This window comes from Callionymus lyra, chromosome 14 (genome assembly GCF_982586985.1).
Source record: "Callionymus lyra chromosome 14, fCalLyr1.hap1.1, whole genome shotgun sequence".
Taxonomy (NCBI): Eukaryota; Metazoa; Chordata; class Actinopteri; order Syngnathiformes; family Callionymidae; genus Callionymus; species Callionymus lyra.
The window spans coordinates 4,525,456-4,541,520 of NC_141831.1; the positions used below are offsets into that span (position 1 = coordinate 4,525,456).

At 39.3% G+C, this 16,065-nt stretch overlaps 3 protein-coding genes across 4 annotated transcripts; 2 read left to right on the top strand and 1 right to left on the bottom strand.

Annotated features, from left to right (window-relative positions):
• Window positions 1-21: 21 nt before the first annotated feature.
• Window positions 22-2,178, bottom strand: LOC148065747 (biorientation of chromosomes in cell division protein 1-like). The gene is made up of 3 exons (XM_087808072.1): window positions 2,101-2,178; window positions 1,901-2,025; window positions 22-229 (listed from the first exon to the last, which is right to left on the bottom strand). Exons 1-3 carry the CDS (start codon window positions 2,176-2,178, stop codon window positions 22-24), a joined length of 411 nt encoding a protein of 136 aa, XP_087664198.1.
• On the top strand, window positions 2,105-9,634 carry htatsf1 (HIV-1 Tat specific factor 1). 2 transcript variants are annotated; one of them, XM_087807053.1, is made up of 10 exons: window positions 2,105-2,260; window positions 3,713-3,877; window positions 4,824-5,016; window positions 5,081-5,128; window positions 5,191-5,345; window positions 5,421-5,584; window positions 5,679-5,775; window positions 5,845-5,934; window positions 8,829-8,966; window positions 9,048-9,634. In XM_087807053.1, the coding sequence occupies exons 1-10, from the start codon at window positions 2,177-2,179 to the stop codon at window positions 9,303-9,305; spliced, it is 1,392 nt and encodes a 463-aa protein (XP_087663179.1). In that variant the 5' UTR covers window positions 2,105-2,176; the 3' UTR covers window positions 9,306-9,634. The 2 variants fall into 2 exon arrangements, with proteins under 2 accessions (XP_087663179.1, XP_087663180.1); XM_087807054.1 differs by lacking the exon at window positions 2,105-2,260 and adding an exon at window positions 2,632-2,815.
• Window positions 9,635-10,486: 852 nt separating this feature from the next.
• tmtops3b (teleost multiple tissue opsin 3b) lies at window positions 10,487-15,938 on the top strand. The gene is made up of 5 exons (XM_087807055.1): window positions 10,487-11,146; window positions 12,701-12,869; window positions 15,187-15,346; window positions 15,408-15,641; window positions 15,697-15,938. The coding sequence occupies exons 1-5, from the start codon at window positions 10,834-10,836 to the stop codon at window positions 15,880-15,882; spliced, it is 1,062 nt and encodes a 353-aa protein (XP_087663181.1). The 5' UTR covers window positions 10,487-10,833; the 3' UTR covers window positions 15,883-15,938.
• The last annotated feature ends 127 nt before the right edge of the window (window positions 15,939-16,065 follow it).

Consider the following 16,065-nt stretch of genomic DNA (forward strand, 5'->3'; position numbering starts at 1 on the left):
GTTTTAACTCCGGCGAGGCTTTCAAGGGGTTCTGGGGCCACAAGGAAGGTCCGTGGGTTCCGTGGGTTCAGGAGGTTGAGGGTTGGACGTGGCGTTGCTCTCGTCCTTCTTCTCTCCCGACAGGAAGTCGTGCACCGCCGTCTCAATGTTGGGCCTGAAGGTGTGATTCATCTTGGGATCCACGACCTGAGTGATGATCCTGTCGACGCCAGACTCCAACATACCGGACCTGCGACAGATGAAGTCCAGAGGCGAGTGACACGGGATTCAGACTCTTTAATCCCAGTTATTTTATTGAATAATTTATTATATATTTTATATAGATTATATATTTCTGTTTTGATTCCGTTTTTTAAATCCATTTTTGAATTTTAATCACCCAAAATTCAACTTGTCGCATTTTCTACTCACCTTCATGTCGACTAATGTTGATTATTTTCAGAGTAATCGGTTCTTTTTAGAGTTCTAGACAAAAATGTTTGTTCATTTTACTGTAGCGACTGGAGCTCAGTTGTTTTCGTCTTCATCTCCGTCCAAAAAGACACTTAAAAACATCCAAATACCTCCGTACTGCTCGTCTGTAAAGTCCATCTTGGATTACACAAAACAGACAAACAGGAAGTACTCCGGGTAAATATCGCGAGTGCTTCCTGTTTACGGTCTAAACTGAAAAAACTTGATATTGATGTATTTGTAACTCATTTTAAGTTTATTAGTTTTCTATTCGTCTTTATTGTTTATGTTTGTAGGGTGATCTTGGACTAGTTTATTTTTGTTTTCCCAGGTTATGATTTACACATTGTTTGTTTCTCACTTAATTCAGTTTCCTATAGATGGCTTGTATGTATTTGGAGAGTGTATATTTGTAATGTTTATTATTTTGATTAAGTTTTTAATTGTTGCGGCCGACACACTTGAGTGAACCACTTTGTGCCACACATCAATATTGAATTTAGCCATTTTTTGCCCAATTATCCACAGCAAATACAGCAATCTTTCATACAAAATAATCAAAATAAAATAAGAACAAGAACAAAGAGAAATAAAGAGAAAGAACAAGATGATACAATCTCAGTCTAAAGATAAAGATAAAGAACATAGATCAAAGACAAATAACAAAGACAAAGGATACAAAGACTAACATAGAACAGAACATCATGATACTTTTACTCCACTCCTGCCCCCAAACTCAGAATTGTACAATTTACAATTACAAAATGTACTATTTAATTAAGTCTGTTGCTGTTTATAAAATTACTTAAACACGTAGTGACTATTCTTTTTACTTCATTTTAATTTTTACTTATTTAGCAATCGATGGTTTTTATAAATTAAATTAATTCATTTTGCTTTTTAATATTGTATTTACTTTGTTTTTATTTCGTTTCTTTTGTGTATTAAATTCAATATTTACATTTTAAAATATTCTCTATCGAATCACACCTTCAGTGTAAACGAGTATTTAGCCTGACCATGAATAGATCTGAAAGTAAGAACCAGAATTTTAAAATGATCCTGAAAGAAACTGGCAGCCAGTGAAGAGTTTGAAGGAGAAATGTGAGTTCTTCTACTAGAGCAGCCAGTGAAGAGTTTGAAGGAGAAATGTGAGTTCTTCTACTAGAGCAGCCAGTGAAGAGTTTGAAGGAGAAATGTGAGTTCTTCTACTAGAGCAGCCAGTGAAGAGTTTGAAGGAGAAATGTGAGTTCTTCTACTAGAGCGGCCAGTGAAGAGTTTGAAGGAGAAATGTGAGTTCTTCTACTAGAGCGGCCAGTGAAGAGTTTGAAGGAGAAATGTGAGTTCTTCTACTAGAGCGGCTCAGAATTCTGGCTGCAGAGTTTAGTATGAACTGCAGGCGAGACATTTAACCAGACTCTGAAGAAGGTGTTCGCAGGACACTCACTGAACAACACTTTGTCTGAGTCCATTCCTCATCTGGTTCTTGTTGATGGACGGGTTCCAGTCCTGGGTGCTCAGGTGTGTCGTCACAAAGTTGTCCACCTTCTGCCGCAGGTTCTGGAAGGCGGGCTGGAGAAGACATGCCGGTGATGGAGAGCTGACAAGAACTTCTCAAGTGTGTTTGTGTGGTTCGAGCTTCCAAACCTTGGTGTCAACATCCGCCAGACAGTCTCGGCGGAACTCGTCGAAGAGTCCTCGGTTCTTCAGATGCTCCACGATCATGGCGATCAGCTGCGGGTCTCCTGGCGGGAGACTGTTGGGACTCACGCCGCCGCTGCCTTCGGCCATGTCGCTCCAGAACCACGTGGGTTTAGTCTCAGATTTCGTACGATTTGACAACAAACGGCGCTTGTTGTCTTATAACCTTCCTCTATGGAACACCTGCATGTAGTGTCAACACCAGGGAGCGCCCCCTGCCGTACGGGAGTGTCACTCGTTTTCAATTTCCATATAATATTGCGTAATAAAAATATTTAAAACACAATTATTTATTACTTTATTATTGACATGTATTAATTGTTAAACAAAAATGTAATAACTAAATTAAGAGCGAGGTTATAAGTGCATTTGATAAAAATGAAGCGCTCCCACGTTGACTCCGCGGGACGCGCCGATGAACAAATCGATCGTCTCCTTCCTGGTGTCGCGCATGCGTGTTGTGGTGTTGACGTCGGAAGTGCTTGATTCAAGCATTGCGGCGGATTTAGCTTTTCGGGGCTAAACGTTAGCATGTTTTCTCTGGGTTGAATTAAACTCCCTCGATCTACTTTAAAAATACATCTTTTTAATCCTAATAACTAGTTTAGACGCTCAGTCGTCGCGGGAGATTCGCAGGTGTGTGTGAAGCGACAGTGAAAAGGTAACAAATACACACGAATCCACTGTCGCTGCATCTTCTAAACACGTTTGTTTATTCAAAAGTATTCGAGTTTTATTCTCTAATAAACGTTCAAACACGTTTGTTTATTCAAAAGTATATGAGTTTTATTCTCTAATAAACGTTCAAACACGTTTGTTTATTCAAAAGTATTGGAGTTTTATTCTCTAATAAACGTTCAAACACGTTTGTTTATTCAAAAGTATTGGAGTTTTATTCTCTAATAAACGTTCAAACACGTTTGTTTATTCAAAAGTATTGGAGTTTTATTCTCTAATAAACGTTCAAACACGTTTGTTTATTCAAAAGTATTGGAGTTGTATTCTGTAATAAACGTTCAAACACGTTTGTTTATTCAAAAGTATTCGAGTTTTATTCTCTAATAAACGTTCAAACACGTTTGTTTATTCAAAAGTATTTGAGTTTTATTCTGTAATAAACGTTCAAACACGTTTGTTTATTCAAAAGTATTTGAGTTTTATTCTCTAATAAACGTTCAAACACGTTTGTTTATTCAAAAGTATTGGAGTTTTATTCTCTAATAAACGTTCAAACACGTTTGTTTATTCAAAAGTATTGGAGTTTTATTCTCTAATAAACGTTCAAACACGTTTGTTTATTTAAAAGTATTTGAGTTTTATTCTCTAATAAACGTTGAAACACGTTTGTTTATTCAAAAGTATTCGAGTTTTATTCTCTAATAAAAGTTGAAACACGTTTGTTTATTCAAAAGTATTTGAGTTTTATTCTCTAAAAAACGTTGAAACACGTTTGTTTATTAAAAGTATTGGAGTTTTATTCTCTAAAAAACGTTGAAACACGTTTGTTTATTAAAAGTATTGGAGTTTTATTCTCTAACGATGGTAAACTATGGTGCAGATGAGCGGCGGAGCAGCGAAGAACCAGGAGTTCGAGGAGCAGCTGCGGATGCAGGAACTCTACAACCAGAAGAGAGAAGATGGTTCTGACCCGTTCACCTACACGGACCCGGAGGACGGAACCGCATACGACTGGGACCACGAGAAGAAGGCCTGGTTCCCCAAAGTAAGATGTGTTGAGAACATCGTAGAGGATTTTTTAAATATTCGGAATAAACAGAATAATAGACCAATAATGCAAGTTACTCAATATGAAAGTATATATTGATAAGTATATATTGAATTTTATATTTAAAATGTTGTAAATTAGAATTTCTTTATTTAAATATAGATGTTTTTTTAATTGAGTTCAATAATTTCAATGTTTAAAGATATTGTTTGTTTTTAATAATCGAATTGGATCTTTTTTTAACACAAAATTTCCCATTGTATTATTTTTATTATTTTTTCTAATATCTTTTATTTATTTATTTTGTTTATTCCTTATAAAAGTCTGACCTACTGGATCAAACTTCTTCATCTAATCATGTTTTCACGTAATGTTTGATTGTTTGCTTCTACATGTTTTTATTCATTTTTAAAAGTATATTTAATACATTTTCAAGTCTTTAAAACTGGGTTCAACCTATCCGTATAAACACCATTGAATTACATTATTAAATGAAATGAAATTCAACCTTTCAATAAAGAAAAATAAATCAATAATAATAAAAAAAAGAAACGATGCTTAAAAAACATTTTAATAAAAATAAAAAAGGTTTCAACATTTAAAATGTTAAATTCAATCTTGTAACGACACAGCTATAATTCCGTAGCTCTCTGTTTATTTCTAAAAAAATGTTTCTATTTAATAAAGTATAAAATCAGATAAAACAGGATTCAACAAACTGACAGGTCATATTTCTGTTTATTAGGCACACAATATTGTCATTTATCCAATTGTTGTTCTTTATTTTACTGTTGTAGTGAAGAATACCACTAAAATTCTTTTTAAAAAATGTGTAACAATTATTGAAAAAATATCCACTTTCATTCCAATAGATTCAACAAACAGGTTTGAGGAAAATGTTGTTTCTTTTTGTATTTAATAATTTTTTTTTTATTTCTTTCAGATCACTGAAGACTTCCTCGCAGCCTACCAGGCAAACTACGGCTTCAATGAAGAAGGAAACCCGGACGCGAACGTCGCGGCCAGCGCTCAGTCCGCTTCGGAAAAGGACAAGCCAGGAGGGGGCGCCGCAGACTCTGAGGATGCCAAGACCAAGGAGGGCAAACAGAAGGGGGAGAAGAGGAAGGCCGACCCAGGTGGGTGAGTTTGAGATGTTCCGGGTAAACGAGATGCTGACGGATGATGTGTTCAAACCCTCAGGGTGGTTCAAGGTGGAGGAAGATAAGAACACCAACGTCTACGTGTCGGGTCGGTCCAGTCGCTCGCTCGCCTCCGAGGATCACTGGACTCATGAGTGTGTGTTCCGACAGGTCTTCCTCCCGATACTAGCAACGAGGAGTTCGCCGAGATCATGTCCAAGTGTGGCATCGTGATGCGAGACCCCATCACCGAGGAGTTCAAGGTCAAACTGTACAAGGACAAAGAGGGGAATCTGAAGGGAGACGGACTGTGCTGCTACCTCAAGGTGGGTTCTTCACGCCAGCGGGGGTGGGGGGGGTCGTAATGTTTCGGCCGCTCAGAGTGAGTGATTCTCGTGCAGAAGGAGTCGGTGGACCTGGCCCTGCGCCTCATCGACGACTCTGAGATCCGAGGTTACAAACTGCACGTGGAGTCGGCTCGGTTCGAGCTGAAGGGCGAGTACGACGCCAGCAAGAAGAAGAAGAAGAACAAGGACTACAGGAAGAAGCTGCAGCAGCAGCAGAAGTAGGTTTTCACCCCCGAGACGTTTTCTCGTGGAGCTTTTGTCCTGCTTTGATCTGATGAGTGTGTGTGTGTTTGTGTGTGTGTGTGTGTGTAGACAGTTGGACTGGCGGCCGGAGAAGAAGGGAGAAGTGAGGAAGAGACATGAAAAGGTCGTCATCATCAGAAATATGTTCCATCCGTCTGACTTTGAGGTGCAAACACGCACTAACACACACACATGAACACACACATGTTGCTGGTGTAAACCCAGTGTATTTCAGGAAGACCCGCTGGTGCTGAACGAGTACCGAGACGATCTGCGTTCTGAGTGCGAGAAGTTCGGCGCGGTGAAGAAAGTCATCCTCTTCGACGTGAGTGTGGATTTGGTTATTTTAGTGAAAGACCAAGTGTTCGTTCACATTTTTGAGTCGACACAAGCATAAAAAAAGAGGATTTCAGTCTCGGTTCAGGATCTTTTTTAAAGTCCAAACACACCAGCAGAACCTTGACTCATGCACGACCAGAAATACTGAGCATTTGAATCCAGGAGTGAACGTTTCTCATCGTAAATAAGAAGAATAGTTCAAGTAAAGACTGATGGATGGATTTGTTGAAGGAAGGATATGATGAACAGAAGAAAGTAGGAGTGGATGGAAAGTTGGATATTAAGGAAGGATGGATAGATATGACGGAAGGATGGAAGGTTGGATAGATATGATGGAAGGATGGATGGATAGATATGATGGATGGATGGATATGATATGATGTAAGGATGGATGGATGGATAGATATGATGGAAGGATGGATAGATATGATGGAAGGATAGATTGATATGATGGAAGGATGGATAGATATGATGGAAGGAAGGATGGATGGATGGATGGATAGATATGATGGTAGGATAGATTGATATGATGGAAGGATGGATAGGTCGGGTGGCGGCACCAAGTTGTTAGGGGTTTTTGTGTTCCGATGAACCGACCCCTCCCCAGCCTCGTACGTGGTGGTGGAATGAAGGACAGACACATGGATGAGTTTAAGAAAAATGCTCGTTTAGTGAATTATGCAAAAGTCAGAGACAAACTTACGTGAACACGGCGCTAGCAACAGAGAGATCTATCAACAGAGAGATCTAGCAACAGAGAGATCTAGCAACAGAGAGATCTAGCAACAGAGAGATCTAGCAACAGAGAGATCTAGCAACAGAGAGATCTAGCAACAGAGAGATCTATCAACAGAGAGATCTATCGCAGACGTCTTCGAGCCAGAACGCCAAGATCAGACAAAATGGTGGATCTTTTATAGTAGAATATTCAGGTTAACGCCTCTAGTCAATTGTACATGTAGGATTGGTCAGTGACTGTAAACACTTGATTCTAAGATGGCCGTCACACGTGGTCGTCATGGAAATTTACCAAAGGTTGTTGTCTTCTAGAATCTGTCTGTTCCCAGCGACTTGTGTCCTTCAGTGTGAGTTCTCAAACAGGTTCACACTGACTTCTTGGAATCTGGGATTGTTTAGTCTTTCTGTGTGTGTGAGGCTTTGTGACCTCGGCCTTGTGTTGCAGTCAGTGAATCCAATGCAAGAATAGGATTATTTAATATGAATTAAATATGTAAGATTATCAGTTAATCAAGTGACTATTTGAAATGTGTGTTAAATCTAGATGATTGATTACAGTAAAGTTGTCATTTCCTTACACTATGATGGATGGATGGATGGATGGATGGATAGATATGATGGAAGGATAGATATGATGGAAGGATGGATGGATGGATAGATATGATGGAAGGATGGATAGATATGATGGAAGGATAGATAGATATGATGGAAGGATGGATGGATGGATGGATGGATGGATGGATTGATATGATGGTAGGATAGATTGATATGATTGAAGGATGGATGGATGGATAGATATGATGGTAGGATAGATTGATATGATGGAAGGATGGATAGATATAATGGAAGGATAGATAGATATGATGTAAAGTTGAAGAGATATGATGTAAGGATGTATAGATATGATGGAAGGATAGATAGATTTGATGGAAGGATGTATAGATATGATGGAAGGATAGATAGATATGATGGAAGGATGGATAGATATGATGGAAGGATAGATAGATATGATGGAAGGATGGATAGATATGATGGAAGGATAGATAGATATGATGGAAGGATAGATAGATATGATGGAAGGATAGATAGATATGATGGAAGGATGTATAGATATGATGTAAGGATAGATAGATATGATGGAAGGATGGATAGATATGATGGAAGGATAGATAGATATGATGGAAGGATGGATAGATATGATGGAAGGATAGATGGATATGATGTAAAGTTGAAGAGATATGATGTAAGGATGTATAGATATGATGGAAGGATAGATAGATATGATGGAAGGATGTATAGATATGATGTAAGGATAGATAGATATGATGGAAGGATGGATAGATATGATGTAAGGATAGATAGATATGATGGAAGGATGGATAGATATGATGGAAGGATAGATAGATATGATGGAAGGATGGATAGATATGATGGAAGGATAGATAGATATGATGTAAAGTTGAAGAGATATGATGTAAGGATGTATAGATATGATGGAAGGATAGATAGATTTGATGGAAGGATGTATAGATATGATGGAAGGATAGATAGATATGATGGAAGGATGGATAGATATGATGGAAGGATGGATAGATATGATGGAAGGATGGATAGATATGATGGAAGGATGGATAGATATGATGGAAGGATGGATAGATATGATGTAAGGATGGATAGATATGATGGAAGGATGGATAGATATGATGGAAGGATAGATAGATATGATGGAAGGATAGATAGATATGATGGAAGGATGTATAGATATGATGTAAGGATAGATAGATATGATGGAAGGATGGATAGATATGATGGAAGGATGGATAGATATGATGGAAGGATGGATAAATATGATGGAAGGATGGATGGATGGATAGATATGATGGAAGGATGAAACCATATTGATCCATGATTATCACGGATCAATCTATGATCTTTGTTTGATTAGTCATGTCTGTCTCATCTATTGTTTGTTCCTCGAACTAAATCATGTTCAGTGATCATGGAAGAAAAAACACAAGTTAATTAACTCACGTTAATAATGAATAGTGTGTTGTGTGTGTGTAGAAGTGTGTTGACAACAAGTGTTTTGACAACTTGTTTGTGTTGACGACGTGTGTGTGTTGACGACCCGTGTGTGTCCAGAGACATCCAGACGGCGTCGCCTCCATCGCCTTCAAAGAGCCCGAAGAAGCCGACGCCTGCATCGAGTCCTTCAACGGACGCTGGTTCGGAGGTCGACAGCTGACGGCCGAGCTGTGGGACGGATCCACGGACTACCAGGTAAAGTCGCGTGTGCGTGTGCGTGTGCGTGTGCGTGTGCGTGTGCGTGTGCGTCCAGACCCTTGACTCTGGTCCGTGCAGGTGGAGGAGACGACACGAGAGCGCGAGGAGCGACTCAAAGGCTGGTCCTCGTACCTCGGCGAGGAGGGTAAAGACCAGCAGGGGAAGGCGGCCACACCAGCAGAGGGCGCCACCGCCACCGAACCCACGGAAGCGGCCGGCACCACGGACGCGCCCGAACCCGAGCCAGAACCAGAACCGGAGAAGGAGCCGGAGAAGGAGCCGGAGGAAGTGGACTCCACCGACAGCAGCGTGGCAGGAAGTGACGACGAGGCTTGAGCCGTTACCACGGCGACCGTGAGGCAGGTGAACTGACACAGGTGTGTGTGTGGAGAGAGAAGAAGAAGTTTTCTTCGCCCTCGCGCGTCCGTTTCAATCGCATGAAAACATCACAAAGACATTTCCAGCTTCGCGTTTAGTTTTTACTCCGATTTCCTCCCGAGCGGATCCTGCGCGTCGACGGGAAGACGAAGAGCCGAGTGTTGCCGCGGCGACAGCTTCCATTATTGACGACACGACCTGGATATTCGAAGCACAATCTGTCGGCGGCAGAACGTCCGTGAATAAAACATGACGAAGAGACGACGGCGAATAAAAGTTTTCACTTTGTGTTTTCGAACGTGATCTCGATTCAAAACGATCCTCGTTTGCCTCCGAGTTTGAGGAATAAACTCGAGTGTTTTCAGCGGCGGCTCCTTGTTAGTTTCAGGTCGAGGGGGCAGCAACCGACACGAAGAAGCCCAGGTTTCTCCTCTGCCTCTGCCTCTGCCCCGGGGCCTCCACCCCAACATCAAGAGGGACATGGATCTTAAAATGGTCCCAAAATGCCTCATTTTGGGGTTTTTTTCCCTTCTTTCTCTTCAACACAACTAGAGGTTATTTTTTATTATTTGTGGTTATTTTAGTAAATTATTATATTAGATAATATTATAGCATGTCTTTTTTCTTTTCCACTTTCAGTCCAAAACACAGATTAAAAAAAATAGAATGAGGTTAAAACCAAACTGAAATAAATGTGCAATTCTTGGCTTTATTTTTGCTTATTTTTAATTCCAATATAATGTGTTTTTTTTGTATTTATTTCTGTTTATTATTGTCTTTTTCTTAATTATGGCACATCTATCATTCACAGCAATATGCAAATTAAGAAGTTAAAAATGTACCTTTTTTCCGTTTTTCTCTTCAATGCAATTGAATGGGTTTTTTTATATGGAAGAACAAGTCGAGCCAGATGATATGAATATGTTTTAATTTTTAGATTTTTTAAAATAAATTATAATATATAATGTAGAATATAATAATACCAAGATACTTGATATTGTTCTTTAATGTCGTCACGTGATCGTCTGGTGTCGCACGATTGGCTGAGAGTTTGATCCAATGACTCTGTGCTCTGTTGGTTTTGTCTGGTGACTCCATTATACCAACATCTTAATATTTAAATTAAATAAATCAGAAAATACTTAATTCAGAAATGTATTTAATGATAAATAGGATCAACAACATTCAGTTAAAAAAGCGTAATTAAATGATTGAACAAAAACTAATTTTTAATACAGAAATAATTGAATTAAATTATTTCCAAACGTAATTAAAAGCTTTAAAAAAACAACAAAGTTTGAGTTGAATAGTTCACTTGGAACTCTGGCTCTGGACCAGCGTCTCCAGGCACTGACCCGGTTGGTTCTGATGGTTTATTCATGACCTGCTGGTCCTCGAGACTCGGAACCCGGATCCTCAACCATCAGAACCACAGAGACTTCGCTCGAGTCTCCAGCTCGTGTTTTTGAGCGGCCGCCGGGTTACCATGGTGACCAACATCAGCAGCGAGTCCGACCCCGACCCGGGCTCTCTGACCCGGGCGGGTCACACGGCGGCGGCCGTGGCTCTGGGCTTCATCCTGGTGCTGGGCTTCGTGGGGAACTTCCTGGTGCTGCTGGTGTTCGCTCGCTTCCCGGTGCTGAGGACGCCCGTCAGCCTGGTGCTCATCAACATCAGCGTCAGCGACATCCTCGTCTGCATCTTCGGGACGCCGTTGAGCTTCGCCGCCAGCCTGAGAGGACGCTGGCTGACGGGAGCGCATGGATGTCGCTGGTACGGCTTCTCCAACTCGCTGTTCGGTGAGAGATCTTCTTTCAAAGTTGATTATCTGAACAGTCGACCTGAAATATCTTCTTTAAAAGTTATTATTTCAACAGTCGACCTGAAATATCTTCTTTATAAGTTGATTATTAGAACAGTCGACCTGAAATATCTTCTTTAAAAGTTATTATTAGAACAGTTGACCTGAAATATCTTCTTTAAAAGTTTATTATTTCAACAGTCGACCTGAAATATCTTCTTTATAAGTTGATTATTAGAAAAGTCGACCTGAAATATCTTCTTTAAAAGTTATTATTTCAACAGTTGACCTGAAATATCTTCTTTATAAGTTAATTATTAGAACAGTCGACCTGAAATATCTTCTTTAAAAGTTTATTATTAGAACAGTCGACCTGAAATATCTTCTTTCAAAGTTTATTATTAGAACAGTTGACCTGAAATATCTTCTTTAAAAGTTTATTATTTCAATAATAAATAACTTCTTTCAAAGTTTATTATTTGAACAGTCGACCTGAAATATCTTCTTTCAAAGTTTATTATCTGAACAGTCGACCTGAAATATCTTCTTTAAAAGTTATTATTTCAACAGTCGACCTGAAATATCTTCTTTATAAGTTGATTATTAGAACAGTCGACCTGAAATATCTTCTTTAAAAGTTATTATTAGAACAGTTGACCTGAAATATCTTCTTTAAAAGTTTATTATTTCAACAGTCGACCTGAAATATCTTCTTTATAAGTTGATTATTAGAAAAGTCGACCTGAAATATCTTCTTTAAAAGTTATTATTTCAACAGTTGACCTGAAATATCTTCTTTCAAAGTTTATTATTTGAACAGTCGACCTGAAATATGTTCTTTCAAAGTTTATTATTTCAACAGTCGACCTGAAATATCTTCTTTAAAAGTTTATTATTTCAACAGTCGACCTGAAATATCTTCTTTAAAAGTTTATTATTAGAACAGTCGACCTGAAATATCTTCTTTCAAAGTTTATTATTTGAACAGTCGACCTGAAATATCTTCTTTCAAAGTTTATTATTTCAACAGTCAACCTGAAATATCTTCTTTCAAAGTTTATTATTTGAACAGTCGACCTGAAATATCTTCTTTAAAAAGTTATTATTTCAACAGTCGACCTGAAATATCTTCTTTCAAAGTTTATTATTTGAACAGTCGACCTGAAATATCTTCTTTAAAAAGTTATTATTTCAACAGTCGACCTGAAATATCTTCTTTCAAAGTTTATTATTTGAACAGTCGACCTGAAATATCTTCTTTAAAAAGTTATTATTTCAACAGTCGACCTGAAATATCTTCTTTCAAAGTTTATTAACTGAACAGTCGACCTGAAATATCTTCTTTAAAAGTTGATTATTTCAACAGTCGACCTGAAATATCTTCTTTAAAAGTTGATTATTTGGTCATAAAATCGCAACGAAACATTTTTATTTGCATAAATTATTTGTTTAAAAATGTTAAAATTCTAATTGCATCATAACTTTGACATGTAAACTAGATTTAAAATAATAATAATAATAAAAAGCGTTAAAAACGGGTCTCGTCTCGCAGGAATCGTGTCTCTCGTCTCTCTGTCGCTTCTTTCCTTCGAGCGCTACTCGGCGGTGCTCGGTCCTCCTCGGACAGACTCGGTTCAGTTCGTCAGAGCTCGGCTCGCCATCGCCATCTCCTGGATCTACTCTCTGGCCTGGACTCTTCCGCCGCTGTTCGGCTGGAGCAGGTGATTTAATAATCATTTTAATATTTCTGTCTCGAATAAACTCGATTTTTTTTTTCATTTGACCAGATTCATTCTAACATGTTCGATTTTATTGTTTATTTCTTATTTATTTTTAATCTGTTATTCAATAGTTGTACGACCAAAACGTCTTTATAAATATAATCAAAACTAGTTTAGTTTAGTCTAAACTAAACTCCCACACACACAAATAAATACACACACACACACGTAAACACATATAAACATAAACACACGCACATAAATATACACGTAAACACATACACACATAAACAGATACATGTAAACACATACACACATAAATACACACGTAAACACCTACACACATAAATACATAAACCCACACATAATACACAAACACATGTTTACACATACAAACATAACACACATGAGCACACACATATTAACACTCGCATACATAAACACACATGAAAACACATAAATAAGCACACATACATAAACACACAAATGAACACACAAGCATGAACAAACATGTTAACGCATAGAAACATAAACATACCCATGAATGCACACATAGACACACATGTTAACACATAGACGCATATAAATACACACACATTAACATACTTACATGAACACACACACACATAAACACCCAACATTAACAACTTATTTACAAACGTACTATTGCAACACACTCCTGTGTTGTTCTCAGTATTATCTTGATCTTTAAAGTATGTACTTTTTTGAGTATTGTTTTGATTGTTTAAGCGCTTTGTGACCCTGGTCTGGAAAAGCGCAATATAAATAAATATTACTTACTTACTTACTTACTATTAACACTATTAACATCCTGTTCTACTAAAACTTGTTCAACAATTTTCTTTTGTTCCAAGACTCTACTGTGTTTTCTATTGTGTTGAGACGTGAATGAAAACAAAACTAACATCAACTAGTAATAACTCTGATGTCATTAAACATCAACTAGTATCAACTCTGGTGTCATTAAACATCAACTAGTATCAACTCTGGTGTCATTAAACATCAACTAGTATCAACTCTGGTGTCATTAAACATCAACTAGTATCAACTCTGGTGTCATTAAACATCAACTAGTATCAACTCTGGTGTCATTAAACATCAACTAGTATCGACTCTGGTGTCATTAAACATCAACTAGTATCAACTCTGGTGTCATTAAACATCAACTAGTATCGACTCTGGTGTCATTAAACATCAACTAGTATCAACTCTGGTGTCAGTAAACATCAACTAGTATCAACTCTGGTGTCATTAAACATCAACTAGTATCGACTCTGGTGTCATTAAACATCAACTAGTATCAACTCTGGTGTCATTAAACATCAACTAGTATCAACTCTGGTGTCATTAAACATCAACTAGTATCGACTCTGGTGTCATTAAACATCAACTAGTATCAACTCTGGTGTCATTAAACATCAACTAGTATCAACTCTGGTGTCATTAAACATCAACTAGTATCAACTCTGGTGTCATTAAACATCCACTAGTATCAACTCTGGTGTCATTAAACATCAACTAGTATCAACTCTGGTGTCATTAAACATCAACTAGTATCAACTCTGGTGTCATTAAACATCAACTAGTATCGACTCTGGTGTCATTAAACATCAACTAGTATCAACTCTGGTGTCATTAAACATCAACTAGTATCAACTCTGGTGTCATTAAACATCAACTAGTATCGACTCTGGTGTCATTAAACATCAACTAGTATCAACTCTGGTGTCATTAAACATCAACTAGTATCAACTCTGGTGTCATTAAACATCAACTAGTATCAACTCTGGTGTCATTAAACATCCACTAGTATCAACTCTGGTGTCATTAAACATCAACTAGTATCAACTCTGGTGTCATTAAACATCCACTAGTATCAACTCTGGTGTCATCAAACATCAACTAGTATCAACTCTGGTGTCATTAAACATCAACTAGTATCAACTCTGGTGTCATTAAACATCAACTAGTATCAACTCTCATGACATGTAGTGAATGTTCTTCAAGACGCAGTAACTTCTCATCATGACCATGTTTTAAAGGTTTTACTTTATAAAGTTGCTCAGAAATCTTGACGAACGAGAGGTTACGAGAGTCCATTATGACGTAACAATGGCTTCACTCCTCCTCCAGCTGTGATCACGCCCTGCTTTGTTTATACAACGAGTCCCTTGGAGGTGGAGACCTTTGATGATGCACGGTGACAAACCTCCATGCTTGACCAATCCCAGCAGAGTGGGCGTGGTCACGGTCAACGAGGGGCTGACATAACGGCGTGTGTGTGTCTGTGGTTCAGTTACGGTCCAGAAGGTCCTGGTACCACCTGCTCGGTTCAGTGGAACCAGCGCTCGGACGCCTCGCGCTCCTACGTCGGTTGCTTGTTCGTCTTCTGCCTGCTGCTGCCGCTGCTGCTCATGCTCTTCTGCTACGGCGCCATCTTGCTGGCGGTGAGAGAGGTGAGCCGACCTTTGACCCCAGAGTAACTCTGAGTGACCCCCCACCCGTCGGTCGCTCCAGGTCTCCGGCGTGGGTCAGTCGGCGGCCGAGAGGCGCGAGGGTCGCGTGCTGCTGATGGTGGTCTCCATGGTGACGGGCTACGTGCTGTGCTGGATGCCGTACGGTATCGTGGCCATGTTGTCGTCCTTCGGACGGCCTCGCTCGCTGTCGCCGGCCGCCAGTTTGATTCCCTCGCTGCTCGCCAAGACCAGCACCGCCCTGAACCCCGTCATCTACGTGCTGCTCAACGACCAGGTGAGCTCCCTCCGGTGGCGGCGCCGCGCACTGCGGCTCAGACGCTTTCTTTCAGTTCTCCAGGTGTTTCCTGTACATGGTCCGGTGTTGCCATGACGACCAGACCCCCGGGGACCACCAGACCCTGGCCAGCAGCGGAGTCATGCCTCGGACCCAAGCCACGCCCTCGGACACCTGGCCTGACGTCTCTACGTCTGTCGACCTGCAGGTGGCGCCGTCGCCGAGTCAGGAAACAACATGAAGCTTCGAGTTACACGTGTTCAGTGTATTCTCAGTAGTAAAAGTACTTCGACCAACCACCGTTGAGTTGTTTCTTTACTTCAGGTTCATACTTGGTATCATGTTATAATGTAATACTTTAGTATTATGTAATAATGTAATACTTTAATATCTTGTATCTTGTAATACTTTAATATCACAACAT

Bases quoted from the DNA above. Each gene is read 5' to 3' on its own strand.
- htatsf1 (XM_087807053.1), top strand. From the start codon at position 2,177: ATGGCGATCAGCTGCGGGTCTCCTGGCGGGAGACTGTTGGGACTCACG. The intron at 3,878-4,823 runs GTAAGATGTGTT...TATTTCTTTCAG, and splicing joins AGAAGGCCTGGTTCCCCAAA to ATCACTGAAGACTTCCTCGC. The intron at 5,776-5,844 runs GTGCAAACACGC...AGTGTATTTCAG, and splicing joins TCCATCCGTCTGACTTTGAG to GAAGACCCGCTGGTGCTGAA.
- LOC148065747 (XM_087808072.1), bottom strand. From the start codon at position 2,178: ATGATCGTGGAGCATCTGAAGAACCGAGGACTCTTCGACGAGTTCCGC. The intron at 2,026-2,100 runs GTTTGGAAGCTC...TGTCTTCTCCAG, and splicing joins TGGCGGATGTTGACACCAAG to CCCGCCTTCCAGAACCTGCG. The intron at 230-1,900 runs GTGAGTGTCCTG...CATCTGTCGCAG, and splicing joins CTCAGACAAAGTGTTGTTCA to GTCCGGTATGTTGGAGTCTG.
- tmtops3b (XM_087807055.1), top strand. From the start codon at position 10,834: ATGGTGACCAACATCAGCAGCGAGTCCGACCCCGACCCGGGCTCTCTG. The intron at 11,147-12,700 runs GTGAGAGATCTT...CTCGTCTCGCAG, and splicing joins CTTCTCCAACTCGCTGTTCG to GAATCGTGTCTCTCGTCTCT. The intron at 15,347-15,407 runs GTGAGCCGACCT...CGGTCGCTCCAG, and splicing joins TCTTGCTGGCGGTGAGAGAG to GTCTCCGGCGTGGGTCAGTC.